This window comes from Pavona decussata, unplaced genomic scaffold (assembly GCF_977016875.1).
Source record: "Pavona decussata unplaced genomic scaffold, jaPavDecu1.1 SCAFFOLD_227, whole genome shotgun sequence".
Lineage (NCBI taxonomy): Eukaryota > Metazoa > Cnidaria > Anthozoa > Scleractinia > Agariciidae > Pavona > Pavona decussata.
In genome coordinates, this window is record NW_028145632.1 from 67,333 (window position 1) to 83,908 (window position 16,576).

At 39.5% G+C, this 16,576-nt stretch overlaps 1 protein-coding gene and 2 pseudogenes across 2 annotated transcripts; 1 reads left to right on the forward strand and 2 right to left on the reverse strand.

Moving 5' to 3' along the window:
- The first annotated feature begins 624 nt into the window (after positions 1-624).
- LOC146458836 (uncharacterized) lies at positions 625-8,733 on the forward strand (annotated as a pseudogene). The gene is made up of 5 exons (XR_014858114.1): positions 625-1,115; positions 1,359-1,440; positions 1,785-2,266; positions 6,820-7,083; positions 7,585-8,733. The product of XR_014858114.1 is annotated as an uncharacterized LOC146458836 (transcript).
- Positions 6,403-10,543, reverse strand: LOC146458837 (bifunctional 3'-5' exonuclease/ATP-dependent helicase WRN-like; annotated as a pseudogene).
- Positions 10,544-14,846: 4,303 nt separating this feature from the next.
- LOC146458838 (uncharacterized protein KIAA1958-like) lies at positions 14,847-15,209 on the reverse strand. The gene has a single exon (XM_085090239.1). The coding sequence runs from the start codon at positions 15,207-15,209 to the stop codon at positions 14,847-14,849; it is 363 nt and encodes a 120-aa protein (XP_084946365.1).
- Between the last annotated feature and the right edge of the window lie 1,367 nt (positions 15,210-16,576).

The window sequence follows — 16,576 nt, forward strand, 5'->3', positions numbered from 1 at the left end:
TATTTTTTGGATAAATAAAAGATGCCTCATAAAGAAAAATTAATTCTATTGTCTGAATAATCAGTTCAATTATTATAATTATATTATTGTTTTCTAATCAACTGAAGGTAATTGTACACTTCAAATCCAAAACTGTGTCAAGGGAATTGCCTAAAGGTCTAAACAGTCTGGGGATTGCCCTTTGCTTAAGACGACCTAATTCAGGAATCACCTCAGCAGCTTTCAAAACCAAGAAGCTGAGAAATTCGTTCATTCATCGTATCTGCCTCCAAATCAACAAGGAGTGTCGCAAGCTGGAGAAGAAATCATTGCTAAAGAAAACAGCTGTCAGAGACCTCAAACACTTTCAGTGGAATGCAGTACTCAAGGAATGGAAGAAGGAAGCCCCTACCTTTTACGAAATCCTTAAGACTATAGCAATGCCCCCCACAATTTCCAGGAACCTAAAGAGGAAGCAGCTGCTGAAGCCCATAATTGGTTTGGCTGGTGCAATACTGCTCAAGGGACGAAATTCAAGGCTACCTGCTGTGCAACACCTTGTTGGCCTTTCACTGTTTTTAGGGCGGACACGGAAAAAGGTGAAGTAGTGTTCACTTAAGTTTATATGTGTGTTGTTGTTGTAAGACTAAGCTGATGAATGGATACCTAAAGGTGAGGTGGGGGCCTGCTTTCTGGCCAAAACAAAGTAACACATTACCTCAGTCCTGCAGGCCTCAAGTTTGGTCTAAGATAGGGGGGTGGGGGGTTTACCACTGATACCTCCTGAAAGGATTAAACACAGATTGCTTTTTGAAGTTTTTGTTTTATTGGTTTTTTTGAGATGCTGCAGCAAATTATTGATTCATGAATTCAAAGTAAACTCATCAGTTGTTTTTGGAGACAATGTTACCTTTCAAGCTGAAATATACATTGACTTGTTTATAATATTATATATACAACAGGGTTTCTCCAGACTACAGAAGCTTGGAATGACTGTTTGTAAAGCTGTAACAAATAGAAAGATTGCAGAAGTAGCGCTTGGCTACAACAAGAAAGTGAAGGCGTGGAAAGCCAGTGTTGAAAACAAAAGACAAGGGAATGGTACAGCCCCCACAAGTTCTGATCCCCAAGAAGAGGTAGTTCTGCATAAATGTTCATTGTCCGGAGTCATGAAATAGTTACACAAACAGTGCAATGCCCTTTTCAACGTAATATTGTTTGTTAGGAGAAAACAGTAATGCATGTTTTATTATTATTGTTATTATTATTATTATTATTATTATTATTATTATTATTATTATTATTATTATTATTATTATTATTATTATTTACCTTTTTTAATACTTCTTTGTTGACTTGAATTTGAATGTATGCTCAAGGCGGTGCAACAGTTGCAGCTTGCTGATGACAAAGGGGAGGAAAGTTCTGCAGTGGATACACCATCCCAAGATCCAAAGTTTGGTAATTGTCAAATCATGATTTGTAATCACCATACAGAATGTAACTTTTAATTATTAAACATTTTAGTAAACTTGGCTCACAGAATATGTTCTTCTATGCATTTGCTTTGTCTGAAGTTACCTCAGAGTACATTTTTTTAGATGTCAGCAGGAAGAGCCTACTAAATACTCCAACTGTCACTTAATGTATTTATCATTGCAAACTGAAATAATCTGTTATTTAAGAACAAACTAAAATTTGGGATAATATTAGGCATTAAAAAATTAACAAGCATAGATTTAGTTTTTAGAGTTCATGTATTTAGGTCACTAAAAGCATTTTGGTCTTACATTACGTTTAAACAGACTGTGCAGATGTCCCAGATAGCATTGATTCAAGTTCATGTGACTCCCTTGTCAGTACTGTAAATCTAGACTTGGACGACAATGATGATTCTGGCCCAGAAGAATCCACACCAGTGCAGTGTGCTAATGGTGCATGTGACTATGGCTTGAATGGGGACAATCTGGACTGGCTAAGAAGACCCTCCATCTACTCCAAGGATAAGGACACTGAATCAGTACACTGGTTCAATTTGCTGGCTTATGACAACCGGGTTGCTGACTGGATTTTGAACAATGAAGAACCTATCAGAGACATTATGGAATTACCAAATTCAAGTTTCTTGCCATCTCCAGAAGAACATACTAGACTTAAGAAAGACTTTGTGATTCTTGCATTACGCATCCTTACAAAGCATTGCAAGTTCTTCAATCAGTTTTCCCATATGGTTCCATCTCACATTCCTCACCAACACAGCAAGGAAATGAGCCAGCAGTCCCAGATTGTAGGTTTTAAATTTAATTGTTTTAATAATTATAATCTTCTCTTTATATCCATAAGTGATGCTTGTTATAAAATCTTCAGAGTTTACCAACATCGCATTTGAAAATGACAACTGGGAGTGTAGTCTTAGGTTACAAAACTGGTGCAACTTTTCAGTTGATTGTCTTAGTTTGTGTCCTATTGCTGCTGTGCAGAAATGAACTATGAAAAAAGGGCGTCGAGCAGACTACTTTATAAAGTCATTTATGTGTGTTCTGATTTTCGTCTTGTCCTACCTTGTTGTGGTTGGTTTTTTTTTAAGCCAATTTATAAGTAATATAAATTTAAGTTAATGCAAACAACCATGAAAGGGAGGTCAGAGAATTGAGATGAGCTACCCTTCTGAAACAAACTGTTTGTCACGCAATATTCCACCGTGACAAGATTCTCTTTTTCCCCTCGTGACGCGTTAGCTCTAGGCCAATCACATTCATGCTTTTCCTTCATGTCAGTCAAAGACCATGCGGCCGTATCTTCACACTGTAGTTCACTTCAAGTTCTCTGACCTCCCAGAGACTGTTTGAGAAATTGTAGCTAATTGTGAATTTTTGCCGTTATTACTCGTCTGAACTTCGCTCTAGCGGAGTTTTTTAGTGTGTTTTGGTTTGTTTCTACGAACTTCCGTTCAAGTTTACGTAAACAGACAAGGACAATGCCGCCGCTTCGTCGAAAGTCCCGCGTTCAAGAGAGGAATGTGGTCGCCGATGCCGCACTTCTGAACAGTTTTTCGGTCCAACAACTAAGAAACTTGTGCCGACAAAAGAAGATTGCTTCCACCGGCAACAGGGCCACTCTTTTGAACCGGCTAAGAGGTTCTGGTCCCCAAGTCACGGCTTCAAACGCAAATCTGCGAGAACCAAATCTACCAAACAACGTGGGGGTAAATTCCCAAGACCATGTGGTCAACGCAAATGCGAACGATGCCACCTTCTCGCAAGGACAATTAAATACAATTCGCCAACTGGTTCAGGAGTCTATCGCTGCTGCCTCGAGGGAACTCGCCAACGAAGCAGCTCTGGCCGCTGTTCAGGTTTTGCAGCCAAGTTCCTTGCAAACAGCTTCAAATCCCATTCCCGCCACACCAGCCATCGAGCCTGTCACACTACAGCAAACAGCAACTCCATCGAATGTATGTCAACATGCGGCGCCATTCCAGGACATCCCTGCGCAATACGTGAAGGATATACAGTCCGGTGAGTTCTTTGAGTTATCAAAGCTCCTTCCAAAAAGTCTAGCAGAGTTCAATGAGGATGATACTCTGGTGCTCACCCTTGACAATTCAGTTGTTCGAGTCTCAAAGAAAGGCAAAACATCCACCTCTATCACAGAAATTGATCAGTGGACCACCGCGTTCACGACGTATATGAGCGTTTTCACGCAGAAGTTCCCTCTGCGTTCCCAAGAGCTATTACAGTACCTTAGCTTGATTAGGTATGCTGCACGGGTACATAAGGGTCTAGGATGGGCAATTTATGATTATAAATTCCGCCAAAAAGCTGGTCAACATAAGACCCGTGTGTGGTCGGAAATTGATCAGCAGCTATGGCTTACGATATTTACGGTGGCACCATCTGTGCTAAAGGAGGAGTATCCTCTTTTTTCAAATGGACCCCAAACTAGTAGTGTCTCAACTGGGGCCGAGCGCAGAGGCACTTGCCATAACTTCAACCGTAGTGGGTGGTGCAACAGGGACCCCTGTAGTTTCAAACATGTCTGTAACAAGTGTGCAGGGGCACACCCGGGACGTGACTGCCCCAAACTTCCAGGGAAACTACGAGAGCCCAGGGAACACGATCGAGACACTGCAAGGGATGGACACAAGGGAACCCTTCACTCCAACCCTTCCCGGAGAAAGTGAAGCATTCACTGGGTCCTTACCCACTCCTATTAATGTCAATAACCTAGAGAGGGTGCTTATTGACCACCCAGACCATTTATTTGTCTTGAGTTTATGTAACAGTCTTAGGTATGGTGCAGATATTGGATACAAAGGGGCCCGGGTTCCAAGATTTTTCCCGAAACTTACCAACAGCATTAGTCGGCCACTTTCCGATGGCCGAATTCCATTTGCAGTCTTGTATATTCTAGATTGATTTTATGAGCTTATTTTCTTCTTATTGTTCGTCTATGGGGAATACACTTTGTGTACTTTTGGGGATGAAGTGCTCCATACAGGTCGCCCCTTTGCCCCATAGACTCACATGGTCAGTTTTGGTGGCAGAATGGGCCCCCCATATATCCTTGTTACCATGGTAACAATGAACTTCTTATCATGGTAACAATGAGCTAAACCTTTGTTGTTGTTGTGGTTGTCCCCAGGGGGCCTGGGAATTAGGATCCCAGAGAGAGGATTAGGACCTCTCTGTAGCCTGGGGACTTGATGGACTCATGAAAAAGAGGGAGAGGATTACCACCTCTCATGGCCTGGGGATTAGGACTCCAGAGAGAGGATTAGGACCTCTCTTTAGCCTGGTTGTTGTTGTGTGACAAATGTTATTATTGTGTGAGTCCTCTCGTTCCCAACCACCTTACATTGTACCTGTCTCATCTTGTAAGATTCCAATAATATTGGCAACTCGAGCACTTCATCCCCTACCCCCTTTCTCCCATACATTTGTTGTTGTTATCTTGTTCGATATTTTCATGGGTTGGGAGCATTAAAGCCAATTTATAAGTAATATAAATTTAAGTTAATGCAAACAACCATGAAAGGGAGGTCAGAGAATTGAGATGAGCTACCCTTCTGAAACAAACTGTTTGTCACGCAATATTCCACCGTGACAAGATTCTCTTTTTCCCCTCGTGACGCGTTAGCTCTAGACCAATCACATTCATGCTTTTCCTTCATGTCAGTCAAAGACCATGCGGCCGTATCTTCACACTGTAGTTCACTTCAAGTTCTCTGACCTCCCAGAGACTGTTTGAGAAATTCCCACCCACCCAACCCTCTTAGGCTTTCCAAGGGCCTTACCTTGTAAACATTTAAGTATGGCATTTACTGTATTGGAAAAAACCTACTGTTATGTAGAGGGTTCCTTTACCTATCATTCTGGTTTCAAGTATTATAGTTATCAAGCCCAGTGCTGTTGGTCTTGGGCAATGTCTTTCCTTATTGAGACATTTTTCTAATTAATATTGTTACTGTTATCGTTGGCTCTATGTGAGCGGTGTAAATTTTTAAGTAGGTATAGTTTTATCAACTAAATACTGCTAGACATAATTCATACTGCTTTGTAGTTGGTTCTATCTTTATTGGTACAAATTAATGTTCTAATTATCCAGCCCAGTGCTGTTGGACTTGAGCAGTGTGTTTGCTCATTGAGACATTCTATAATTGTTATTGTTATTGTTTCGCTCTCTGTGAGCAGTGTAATTTTTAAGTATAATGTTATCAACTATATTGGTAAAAACTGTTACTGTTAGTGTCAAGCGTAGTGCTGTTTGAACACTTGGACTCTGTTAGTAGCATTAGCTAATTCAAATATTTTGTTGTTCGCTTTTGGTTGCAATAGACATGGCCGCCCATCGGCTAGCTCACATGCCTAGAACAACATTTATAATTGTTTCTCGTTTGAAGTAAATAAACTGTGGGAAGGCGATGAAGTGCTCCATACAGGTCGCCCCTTTGCCCCATAGACTCACATGGTCAGTTTTGGTGGCAGAATGGGCCCCCCATATATCCTTGTTACCATGGTAACAATGAACTTCTTATCATGGTAACAATGAGCTAAACCTTTGTTGTTGTTGTGGTTGTCCCCAGGGGGCCTGGGAATTAGGATCCCAGAGAGAGGATTAGGACCTCTCTGTAGCCTGGGGACTTGATGGACTCATGAAAAAGAGGGAGAGGATTACCACCTCTCATGACCTGGGGATTAGGACTCCAGAGAGAGGATTAGGACCTCTCTTTAGCCCGGTTGTTGTTGTGTGACAAATGTTATTATTGTGTGAGTCCTCTCGTTCCCAACCACCTTACATTGTACCTGTCTCATCTTGTAAGATTCCAATAATATTGGCAACTCGAGCACTTCATCCCCTACCCCCTTTCTCCCATACATTTGTTGTTGTTATCTTGTTCGATATTTTCATGGGTTGGGAGCATTAACAAGTACTTCATGTTATAATTTAAAACAGTATGCCCATAATAACTGTGTAATGTATTCAAAATGATATATGAGTGTATACAATTAAGTCTGTGTTATCATGTGCTGATTTAGAAAATTGTGAAGGGGCCTAAATAACAACCAACTGGGGCATATGTAATTTTAAGGAGTGTTTGAATTCACAGGTTGCTGTAGAATATTTATTTTTTTGTTCACTAATAAGAACCTAGATTTTTCAAGTGACTTCACTTCTTAATTTTTACCTTTATAACTATCAAAAGCTATAAATTGTGGGATAGATTATTAATTTGTAATTATTTATAATATTTGAGTCAGCAAATGAACAGGGATCATTAGAGAGTAATAACTGATACATCTTTATTAATTTTAGCTTATACCTTTAATGAAATCATAGGTACACTTGGGTCTGCTGGAAAAAAATGAAAACAAGATTCCTGAAATGTTACAAATTCTGCGGCACTGTAATGAGGAGTATGTTCCCACTGATGCAGACAAGGCAAGAATTCTTCAGACCATACATCTGGGTGGTGACCATTTAACTGTTGAACGTGCCATCAGTGCTGTTAATGCAGTTGCAGATGCAGATGCACCCTATGAAAGACTCCAGGGCCTTATCCTAAAACATGAGGATTTCCACTGTGAAATGAATCTTCTACAGGTGATTATAAATACAGCAGGTTCATTTAATTTAAAACTTTGTTAGACTTCAAATCATTTTTATCCTTTAGGACAGGTTGACACTAAGACTCCTCCACTGTGTGTATTACTTCTGGAATACCCTTTCTCTTAAAAAGAATGGTGTTTTTACTGATGCAGTAACAATAATATCAGTGCGTTTAATCTATAACAACAGACGTTTACATATGTACAGTCATAAAGTAATACCTTCTGCCAATGAATTTCCTTTACAGTGCTTTTTAGAAGGCCCAGTTAGCTTAGCAAACACTATATACTAATAAATAGCTCCAAATTGATTTGTGGATGACAGCAGGAAGTCTACTTTTGAACTGCTTGGTATGATCATTTTATGAGTGAGTAATAATATTGTTATACCCAAGACATTACTTAACCATAAACATTATATTGCCTACATAGTATAATAGCCCCAAGTACATGTATATATAAAATTATATATATTACACAAAATATATGTTTGCAGATGCTGTTTGACTATCTCTACAAAAGCCAATCAGTGGGAGACTTGGGAACATTGTGTCAGTTGAAAACAAGGCTGAACAGAAAAGATGTGAGTGACAAGGTGACTAAGTGATACCATGGATGTGAAGCGTTCTTCAACACTGTTGTAGATGGGTATATTGTTTATGCAGCCACACAATTTTTTGGCATGGAATCCTCCAACAGTACTCCTGAGTTAAACAAATTGGAACCTTCTAACAATGGTGAGCATGCTCCACAAAAACAGTTGTATGATGCAGTAGAAAAACTTGTTGAGAAGTATGTCCTTCTTGAAGTACAACCAACAGCAGTGCTCTTCAATGACATGCAACAAATAGAACAACCCCAGATTTTTGAATGTAGGTACCCAGATTGCAACAGGCAGTACCAACACGAGAGGAGGAGGAACAACCATGAAGTTTCAGTTCATGGATTAAACATCACAAATCATGCAGAACAAGATGAAAGGAGCCCTCCAGATCCTCGTAGTGAAGATGGGGTTTTTAATTATTCTCACAATATTGCCAAGACAGGTCTCCTTTTCAAAGATTTCCAAGACGCAATTAAAGAGGGAGATGGAGCAAGAGCTGAATACCTATGGAAATTTATGATGCTACTATTCAAAGTGAGTGGGAAGACAAAGTATGCTTTAGCAGCTGCGAGGCTCCATGCACAACTACATGCACTACTAACTCCTCAAGAGGCCCATTCTCTACGCTGGAATCGCACTGTAAATCTCAAGGGTGGGGTGGGGAGAAACATTGCAATCGACCAAGCTATGGAGCATGGTGTGAGAGACACAAAGCAGCTGATGTATGGCCAAGGTGCAAACCTTTCTTTCCAGACAGCTCAGACTTATAGTAGGGCTAGTGATGATGTCAAGTCCATCATGGTGAATTTTGACCAGGCAAACAATGTCCGCAGAGAGTCAACAAAACACAAAAGAAGGGAAGATTCAGACATCACTACCGTGGTTGACATCTTAAAAGAAGTCAAAGCATTCAGTGAAGTTCCTGGAAGAACACACCCTAATATTGGATCCATCCCTAAAGACCCCATTTCTGTCCTTGACTTTGCAGACTTGAATGCCTGGTTAACCAAGCACAAGAAGAGCTGGATTAATTTGTTTTAGATGATATTTTATCAACATTTAGAAGGAAACATTCATACTAAATAATTGTTCATTAAGGCTAATAAAGTAAAGATGGCTGCACACAAATTTGATTTGAACCTTCAATGATGGTATCAAACCAATTACTGGTAATGCAATTTCCTCATCAATCCAAAATATTATTAACTAATTCCAGACTTTGACCCCTACCTTTGGCAGTCTTTCATTCAAAACAATAATGAATTCCATTGTTACAGAGTACAATTACTGGATATTTGAAAACAATTGGAATTAAATATAGCAGCTATCAGTACCAACTAAAAAAGACTTTTTTTTACATTTTGTCAACTTGTGTTCTTTGACATGTATATGCTATAGAGTAGGACATAAAGGTATCAAAATTAAGCAGCTTATTCAAACATGTAACAACATAAGTAGTTTAAATATCATCATAGCCTTATAACACATTACTAACAGTAAATTCTTATCATATTTCTTATTATTATTTGACTTCTCTGTAGAAATAATTACTGTAAGTTGTATTTATGGTACCTGTGGATAAACAGCAAAAATAATGAAAGTCCTACTTAGGGGAGATGTGTTTTACAACTATTGATCCTGACTTTCCTGTTGTAGGTCTGTAAACACTTTACATAGGCAATTATACACTTTGAATGCATGTTGTACACTCAGAACTGGAATTTGTTCAATAATGTCATCAACACAGAACAAAAAATCACACTTAGAGACTGTAGCTTCAATTATGCAATCAGAGAAGCAAGTGATTTGGTCAATGTTTGAAAAAAAACAATGCTGACTTGATTTTATCACTTCCTGACGCATGCTCTCCTGACTCTCTTTTAAACAGAACCTTCAGTGTGCTTCTCTCACTGTCATTTACACTTCTCGACTTCGGGACATCATTAGCAGTTTCCAGAGACATCTTTGATACCATACTTCCTCTATTTTGCTGACAGTTTTGTTCACATGAACAATCTTCAGCACACACATCACAACAGAGATGCTTTTTGTCTGTTACACTTCCTTGACTTATGTCTTCAAAAAATTCAAGAATTTGCCTTCTTCGACAGGAGTTAGACTTTACATAATTCAGCATCTCTGGGGTACACTGGCGGAGTTGCCTTCCATGAAACATTAATAACGCCTCTGAAGATTTGCTATCCCTACCAGCTCTTCCCATTTCTTGGACATATGACTCAAGGTCACTGGGAGGTCCATAGTTTATTACATTATACAAGCCCTTAATGTCTACACCCATTCCAAGAGCATTTGTTGCAATGACAATTCTGACCTTACCATTAGGATCCTTGAGTGACTGCAGGACATGTTCTTGGATGGAAGGTGAAGTGCCACTGTGGTACATGGACACCATTGGATTGGAAGACTTTTTCTCAGCACCATTTGGGTAGTATGCTTTGTCCAACAAACTACTCATGAAAAAGTGGTAGAGCTCCCCACAAGTTTTGTAATCTCTTACATAAATAAGTGTTCGAGGGCATCCAATGCTCATTTCCTGTAACTCCCTAGCAAGCCATGTAAAATTAACAGAAATGTCACTGGTCACCTTTAAAACAAATAGCTTGATATTCTTTCTGTTAGGACTAACTGTTATTTCTAGGCATTTGTTTAAACTCAAACTTTTGATGATTTTATTTCTTGTTGAAGAGGAAGCAGTTGCTGTAAGGGCTAAAAATGGAACTTGCTTTGGCAAAAAAGACCTGATCTCACCAACATGACCACACCACTTCCTAAACGGCTCGTTATCATCCTTCTTCTCACCCCTAAAGAGACCAGACAAGTGAATTTGTAACAGAGGTTAAAGAATAACATTCTACATAAAATTATTTAGTATAACAAGTACAGGAAATAACATGCTAGCATTATTGTATATACAAGAACCACTAAAAATAAATACAATTGTTAATGTATAATACAAAATAATTTTTATTGTACACAGTTTGTACGATTTCCACTTTAAATGTAATACATGTAGCTACAATTATAGTGGTCGCACATAGGACTGTCAATGCACATCTGTATTATTAGAAATGATTATTATTAGATGGTTGTGACCTTAAAGAAACTGGATTTGATTTTGAGTTAGTGCACAGTGATACACCATAGAGACTTGATGATTCACACTTTGTTGGCTATCTGTGGCACTTTTATATCAGTCTTATATCCTGGCAAAATGTTCATGTGTAGCACCAATATTTTAAAACAAAAATTATTAATGTGAAATATAATATGCCATGTTTCAGTGGATACTGGTAATTTATATCATGGCTTTTCCTGCAATATCTCCATTTGGCATAGAAAACCTTACCATCCCTAATTATTTTACTTGTATATTTATAACAATGTGCTTAGAAATCAGCATACAGCCAAACACAAAAAAAACACGCAAACACATCCTTTCTGTGAACCACATGCTCAACAATTAACTTCTGTTCAGGCTTTAGATAATCAACGTCTGGAATTGACTTCAGACTTTCCGCAATCGCTTTTCTAATTTCTGTGCTAGTCGGAGTAATGGCAGCCATCTTCAATAACTACTTTGCTACTTTACAGAATTAAGCGAGAAAGTGTAAGTAAGGCTTTTATACTTTACCCGTGCGAATGCATGCGCGCATTGGCCGCCCGGCATATTTGTCTGGCTCGTGCACCAAAATAATGCACGCCGTGCGGGAAAGTTTCAGTTTGATAAGCCCGTGCAAATGTTGTTTACACAGAAAACTAACAAATCGAAAGGTAAGTAAGAATGAGTTAAAGAAGCTATGAGCTTCAAGCATCGATCGATATGATCACTTCCCGCCTTCGTATAAACTATTACTTACGGCATCTTGTGATCGGTCAGAAAAAGAATTTTCTCGGTGGAAATTGGAAAGGTTTTTGCTGCTAGCAACTGCAACGATTTCCCTAAGTCATCATTAGTCCTTTCATCTCCGGTTAGAAAAGTCAAACTGAAAGTTTCCCTCGCACGCTTATCCTTGGTGAACGAACCAGACAAGTATGGCGGGACAACAATCGCCGTGTAAGAACACACGAAAGTGATTCGAGAGTTGCTGCTCGCCGATTGGGCAGAATAATACAAAGGTTTTTTTCTGCCCAATCGGGAGCCGGGATTCGCGAAGCCGTTTGGAAATACTCGGTACCCAGGGGCTCCTTCGCCCGTTCTTGAAAACTTTCTTCGTGCTATTTCGCCCGCCCCCGACTGACTGCCCCTGGGTCTCCGAGGATGGTCTTGCTCCGCTGTGAGCGCACCATCTCGACTAACCAGAAAGGGACTGCTTGCAGTGTGGTCTTTCGAAATTTCAGAAGCGAGCCGACTTGAAAGGAAATCTTTCTAGCAAACGTGATACGGCTTCAATCGAGTTGGAAATGCGATGGAAGGAAAGCTATTTACCTCTACGTTGATCTTACGAAGGAATTGGAACACCAGGGATAATTTCAACGGATTTATTCGGTTTCGTGTTTCGGACATGGCTGAAATACTGTTTGGCTTTTCGTTACTGTAGAAACCTGAATGACGCTAACTCGCCGAAATCGCTCCGAATCGGCTTGAAAAGCTGGTAAATTGCAAAAAATACAAGAAGAAACAGGGTAAGTTGACTTTATTGACAAAACACTGTTATTTTCTACCACTTTACACAAATCCGTTGTATTCCCATACAAATCCTTATAATTCAACGGTTCTCTGCTAGTGAGCTTGGGATGCCTGTGGGGGAGCATGCCACCAGACCCCCTAGGTAGCTCACACTTTCGCTGCTCGCAAGGTGCCTTGCGGCAAAAAAAAAATGTCACGTCCGGTGCTTTAATTAAGAAATATGTCCGCCACTTTACAGATCTGTCGAAATCCCTGGCCGCTCATGAGCTACGTTTCTGATCTTTTTGTCTTGTTCTTTTATTACCTTATTTTTTTAATAGATCTATAAAAAACAATCAAAATATCACAGCACGTATAAAGAAAAAGAGCAGCGCCTATACATGACAAAACAAAAATACACATTTTATGACTGAATAAAAAGACTTGTTTGAATGGAATTTGGGCGACTATTGTCAGGTCACAGCCTGGTTACTACGCAATGAGAATGTAACCAAACTTGGTAAAATTTCTTATTTTTATGTGATTCTTTTAGCCATGGGTTTCATTTCGTCATATGACGCCAATTTGAACAATGTGTACACTGAGGTCCAGTCCCTTTATGAACTTGGGTACTGAAGAGATTTAGATCTTCCAAACAGATAGCTGAAGAGACAAACTGCTGGATATTACTGTAGAAAAACAGTTAGAAACCTGCTTGAACAGGCTGATCCTTTCAAAATGTCATTGAACAAGAAGCGTTAAGAATTGATTTTTAGTACACTGATTCTTTCTGTATCTTTAATCCTATAAACATAGGATTTAGAAACCAAAAAAAAAAAAAAAAAAAACGGAAATGTGGAAAAATCTAACGAGTAACCAGGTTCGTTCTTTCGGAACTTAAGGACGGTGCCTATTTTTGTTACTGCGCATACGTTATGTGCATCTGAAGATACTTGGGTTTCCTATAGGTGGTGCTAACTAATAACGTCTTCGCTAACCGAGCGCGAGGGCCGTACTGGGGAATATTGGCCCAAGGCCGTGGCAGTACGGACCGAGCGCAGCTAGGTCCGTACAAAAACGACCGAGGGCCAATATTCCCCAGTACGGCTCGAGCAAGCTAGGTTAGTAAGTAGTTTATTATATGGCACTCGGAGCAAACTTGTTTGTTTATAAAAAAAACGCACTTCCGGTCACTTGAATTCAAAGGGTTTCCGTCATGACGTGTTTTTGATGACGCGAGCAACCCAGAAAGAACAAGCTACGGTACCACGAGTGTCACCATGAGTTTGAAAACAAATCTAATCATGATGATTATAGAAAAGACTTCAATAACGATTTTGAACGGAATTAGACGAAAATCTTAACAGCTGCGGTTTGTTTTTGAAACTCACAAAGGGGCTCCGTCGATCCCAGAAAATTCTAGCGCATCACAAAGTACGGATCCAGGAAAGGTTGTTGTGAAAATCACATTCAACTTTTATAAAAGAAGCAGCATTAACTCAATCGTCCTCATCGCTCTCATCTCTGGCTCGGAAACCCAAGTGTAGGGATAAAAACCACCACACAGTTCTTTGAAGTGCAACTGGATTGGATTGGCCGAATTCTCCTGCCTCAAAAAGAGCATCTTCTTCGTTTTCGTCAATCGCCTGAGTGGCTGGCAATTTGTTTCTTCTGTCGTGCTCGTGAACTAGTGACTTGCGCTTCACAGCTAGAACTCTTCTCGATTTTTCAAACTCATTATCCTTGAGTATGTTGAATGGATATTCTCAGATAAGTATCGCTGTATATTGCGCTAAAAACTGGAAAATGTTGCGCGCTCGTATTCAACTTTACGTTCGTTCATAAAAAAAAAATTGACAAAAGGTGGTCAAGCTCGGACGCATTTAGGCTTTCAATTGTTTGACTATTCAATCCATTAGCTTCAATAAAACGGAGAAGAGTGTTCATATCAGTAGACGTCTTCCTTTTGTGTTTTTACTTTTTTGTTTGTTTATGAAATCGTCAATGGCGTCCTGGCTTTCCCTGACGCAAGATTCAGAGGTTTCTAGAACCTCGGGATAGTAGAATTTGCTTTATAAATGATATTCTTCTTCGTCTATGTTGGAATCAGTCTTTTGGGTAGTTTCTTTGCAAAGAATGAAAGTATTTTCAGACTTTCTTTTCAAAGTTTTAGCTGCAAATTTTCAAATTTGCCGCTTGTCGTAAACAAAAATACACGGCTTATCAACGTCTCCATGGAAACGGTCCGTATGGTAAAATCCCGATCAAGAAAGAACCAATCAGAACGCGCAGATTTACCTCAAAACTACCTTGCCATATAATAATGCAGGGATATTTTTGCGTAGCCGTAAGACTGTTCGGAGAAAGCAGCATTAAGGAAGTGCTCCTGCTATCCAAAAATAAAATTTGGGGTAGCCATGCATTTTTTCAGAGATACTACAGCTTCAATTTGAAAGAAAAAAAAAAGAAAGAAAAAAAAAACCGTCATACCCTAGGTAGCCCAAGCTCACGTCACTTAAGAGAGCGTCTAATAATTAATTACGAGTGGGACGATGACGTTGACGATGACGATGGCGTTGGTCAAGACTTTGCCATTGAAGTCGCCAAGCTGACCCTTTTCCCATAGGGCTGACTCTTCGTCTGGTGTTAGTGGCAGGGATTTGTTCGGTCGTTTACCTCTCCCTTGTTGGCGCAGGGAAATCGCCTTCGCGTTGAGTATTTCCTGAGAGTTGTGAAACTCTCTCGACCGTACGATGCTCACTACATGTAAATATCTCTCAATGGAACTCTGCATGATTTTCAGGGATTCTGGCTCGTAATCATCTCCGTCCTTTTTCTTAACTTCTGCGTAAAACTTGCCCAGGACCTTGTCAAGTTCTTCGGGCGCCATTGTGTCAATGTTGATGTCAAGATGGCGAGATGAGCACCACGAATTAAAAACGTTCATCCACTGTTTTGTCGAGGAAGAAGTATTTTTATGTGCTGCAACAGACTTGAGCTCTTAGATACCTTCGTTTGAAACTACAGGATATCTTGAAATGTCTGCTGCTTCGTCTTGTTGCGTTGTTGTTGTTGCTGTTGTTTTGGTTTTGGTACCGGTGGACTCGAGACTGTGCGGAACTGCAGCAATATTTGGAAAAAAGTCAGCGACCACTTGATTAAATTTGACAGCAAAAGTTGGAAAATCATCTGCCAGTAATTCTCCAGCCGCAAGAAGATCATTGTCGTCGTTTAAAAACTGTCAGTAGTTAAATTCATCCATTTTTATCTGGAAGATGAGGAATTTGGACAACAGAAATTGCAAAACTTCCCACAAATGACTTTTTCTTTTTTTGCCCTATATTTTTCTGCAATCTGATTGGTTAGTGCAGCTAAGCGATGTAATTTGATTGGCTATTATTATTTCATTTTCATTTTGATTGGCTACTAAAAAAAGAATGCCATTTAGGGCAAAAAACTGTTGAGAGTCAGTCAGATTGCAACGATCACCAGTGATTTCAAGATGGGTATAATAAAGCAACAAATCGTAATGATTAAATGAAGTACTCAGTCTTCTTTAATTTCTACATCAGTTTCGATTTTGAAATCACGCGTATGATTTCAGACCAAATTGCACTCCACTCAGTTCAATTACCATTATGAATTTAAGAGCGGCTGCCTGTAAGAATCGAGAACTGCATTTCAGCGACCCCTTGGTCAAATTTCTGATACTTCGCCTGAAGATACCCTTGGATTAACTATTTTCGAAAATCATATTTTAAAGTTCCAAGGTATTTTATTTTTTGAGAAAATTGCGAGAGTTTGAAATGCCGCCTAGTTGCGGTCACGGGCCGATGAAAACCGCGAAAATTTAGGTCAAAGGACGAAGCCCCGTTCACGGTGTAAAATAACCCAATGAACTTGAAACTTTACACAAACCTAGACCAACCATCTCACCAGAAAATTAATACAATAAACATTCCAAACTCGCTGGTTGCTTTCTAAAGCATGCAGATTTGTGTACACTACTTAAAATGGCCTCGAAACTAATGCCTATTTTCATTAAAATAAAAATGTTTCTGGTATGTAATTTTCTCTAAATTAAATCTCATATCTCGAAAGACGAAGAAAAGAACTTTATTTGCTTCAAGTTTCAAGCTCTGATTCAAACTCTTTCCCACTCAAGGAAGATCGAATATGCGTGCGATACTTGCGGCTCGCAATTCACGTCACGAATTATGAGATCAGAACCGATTCACAAACACTTGACATCTGGAG

Excerpts from the sequence above, each read along its gene's own strand:
- LOC146458838 (XM_085090239.1), bottom strand. The coding sequence starts at position 15,209 with ATGGCGCCCGAAGAACTTGACAAGGTCCTGGGCAAGTTTTACGCAGAA.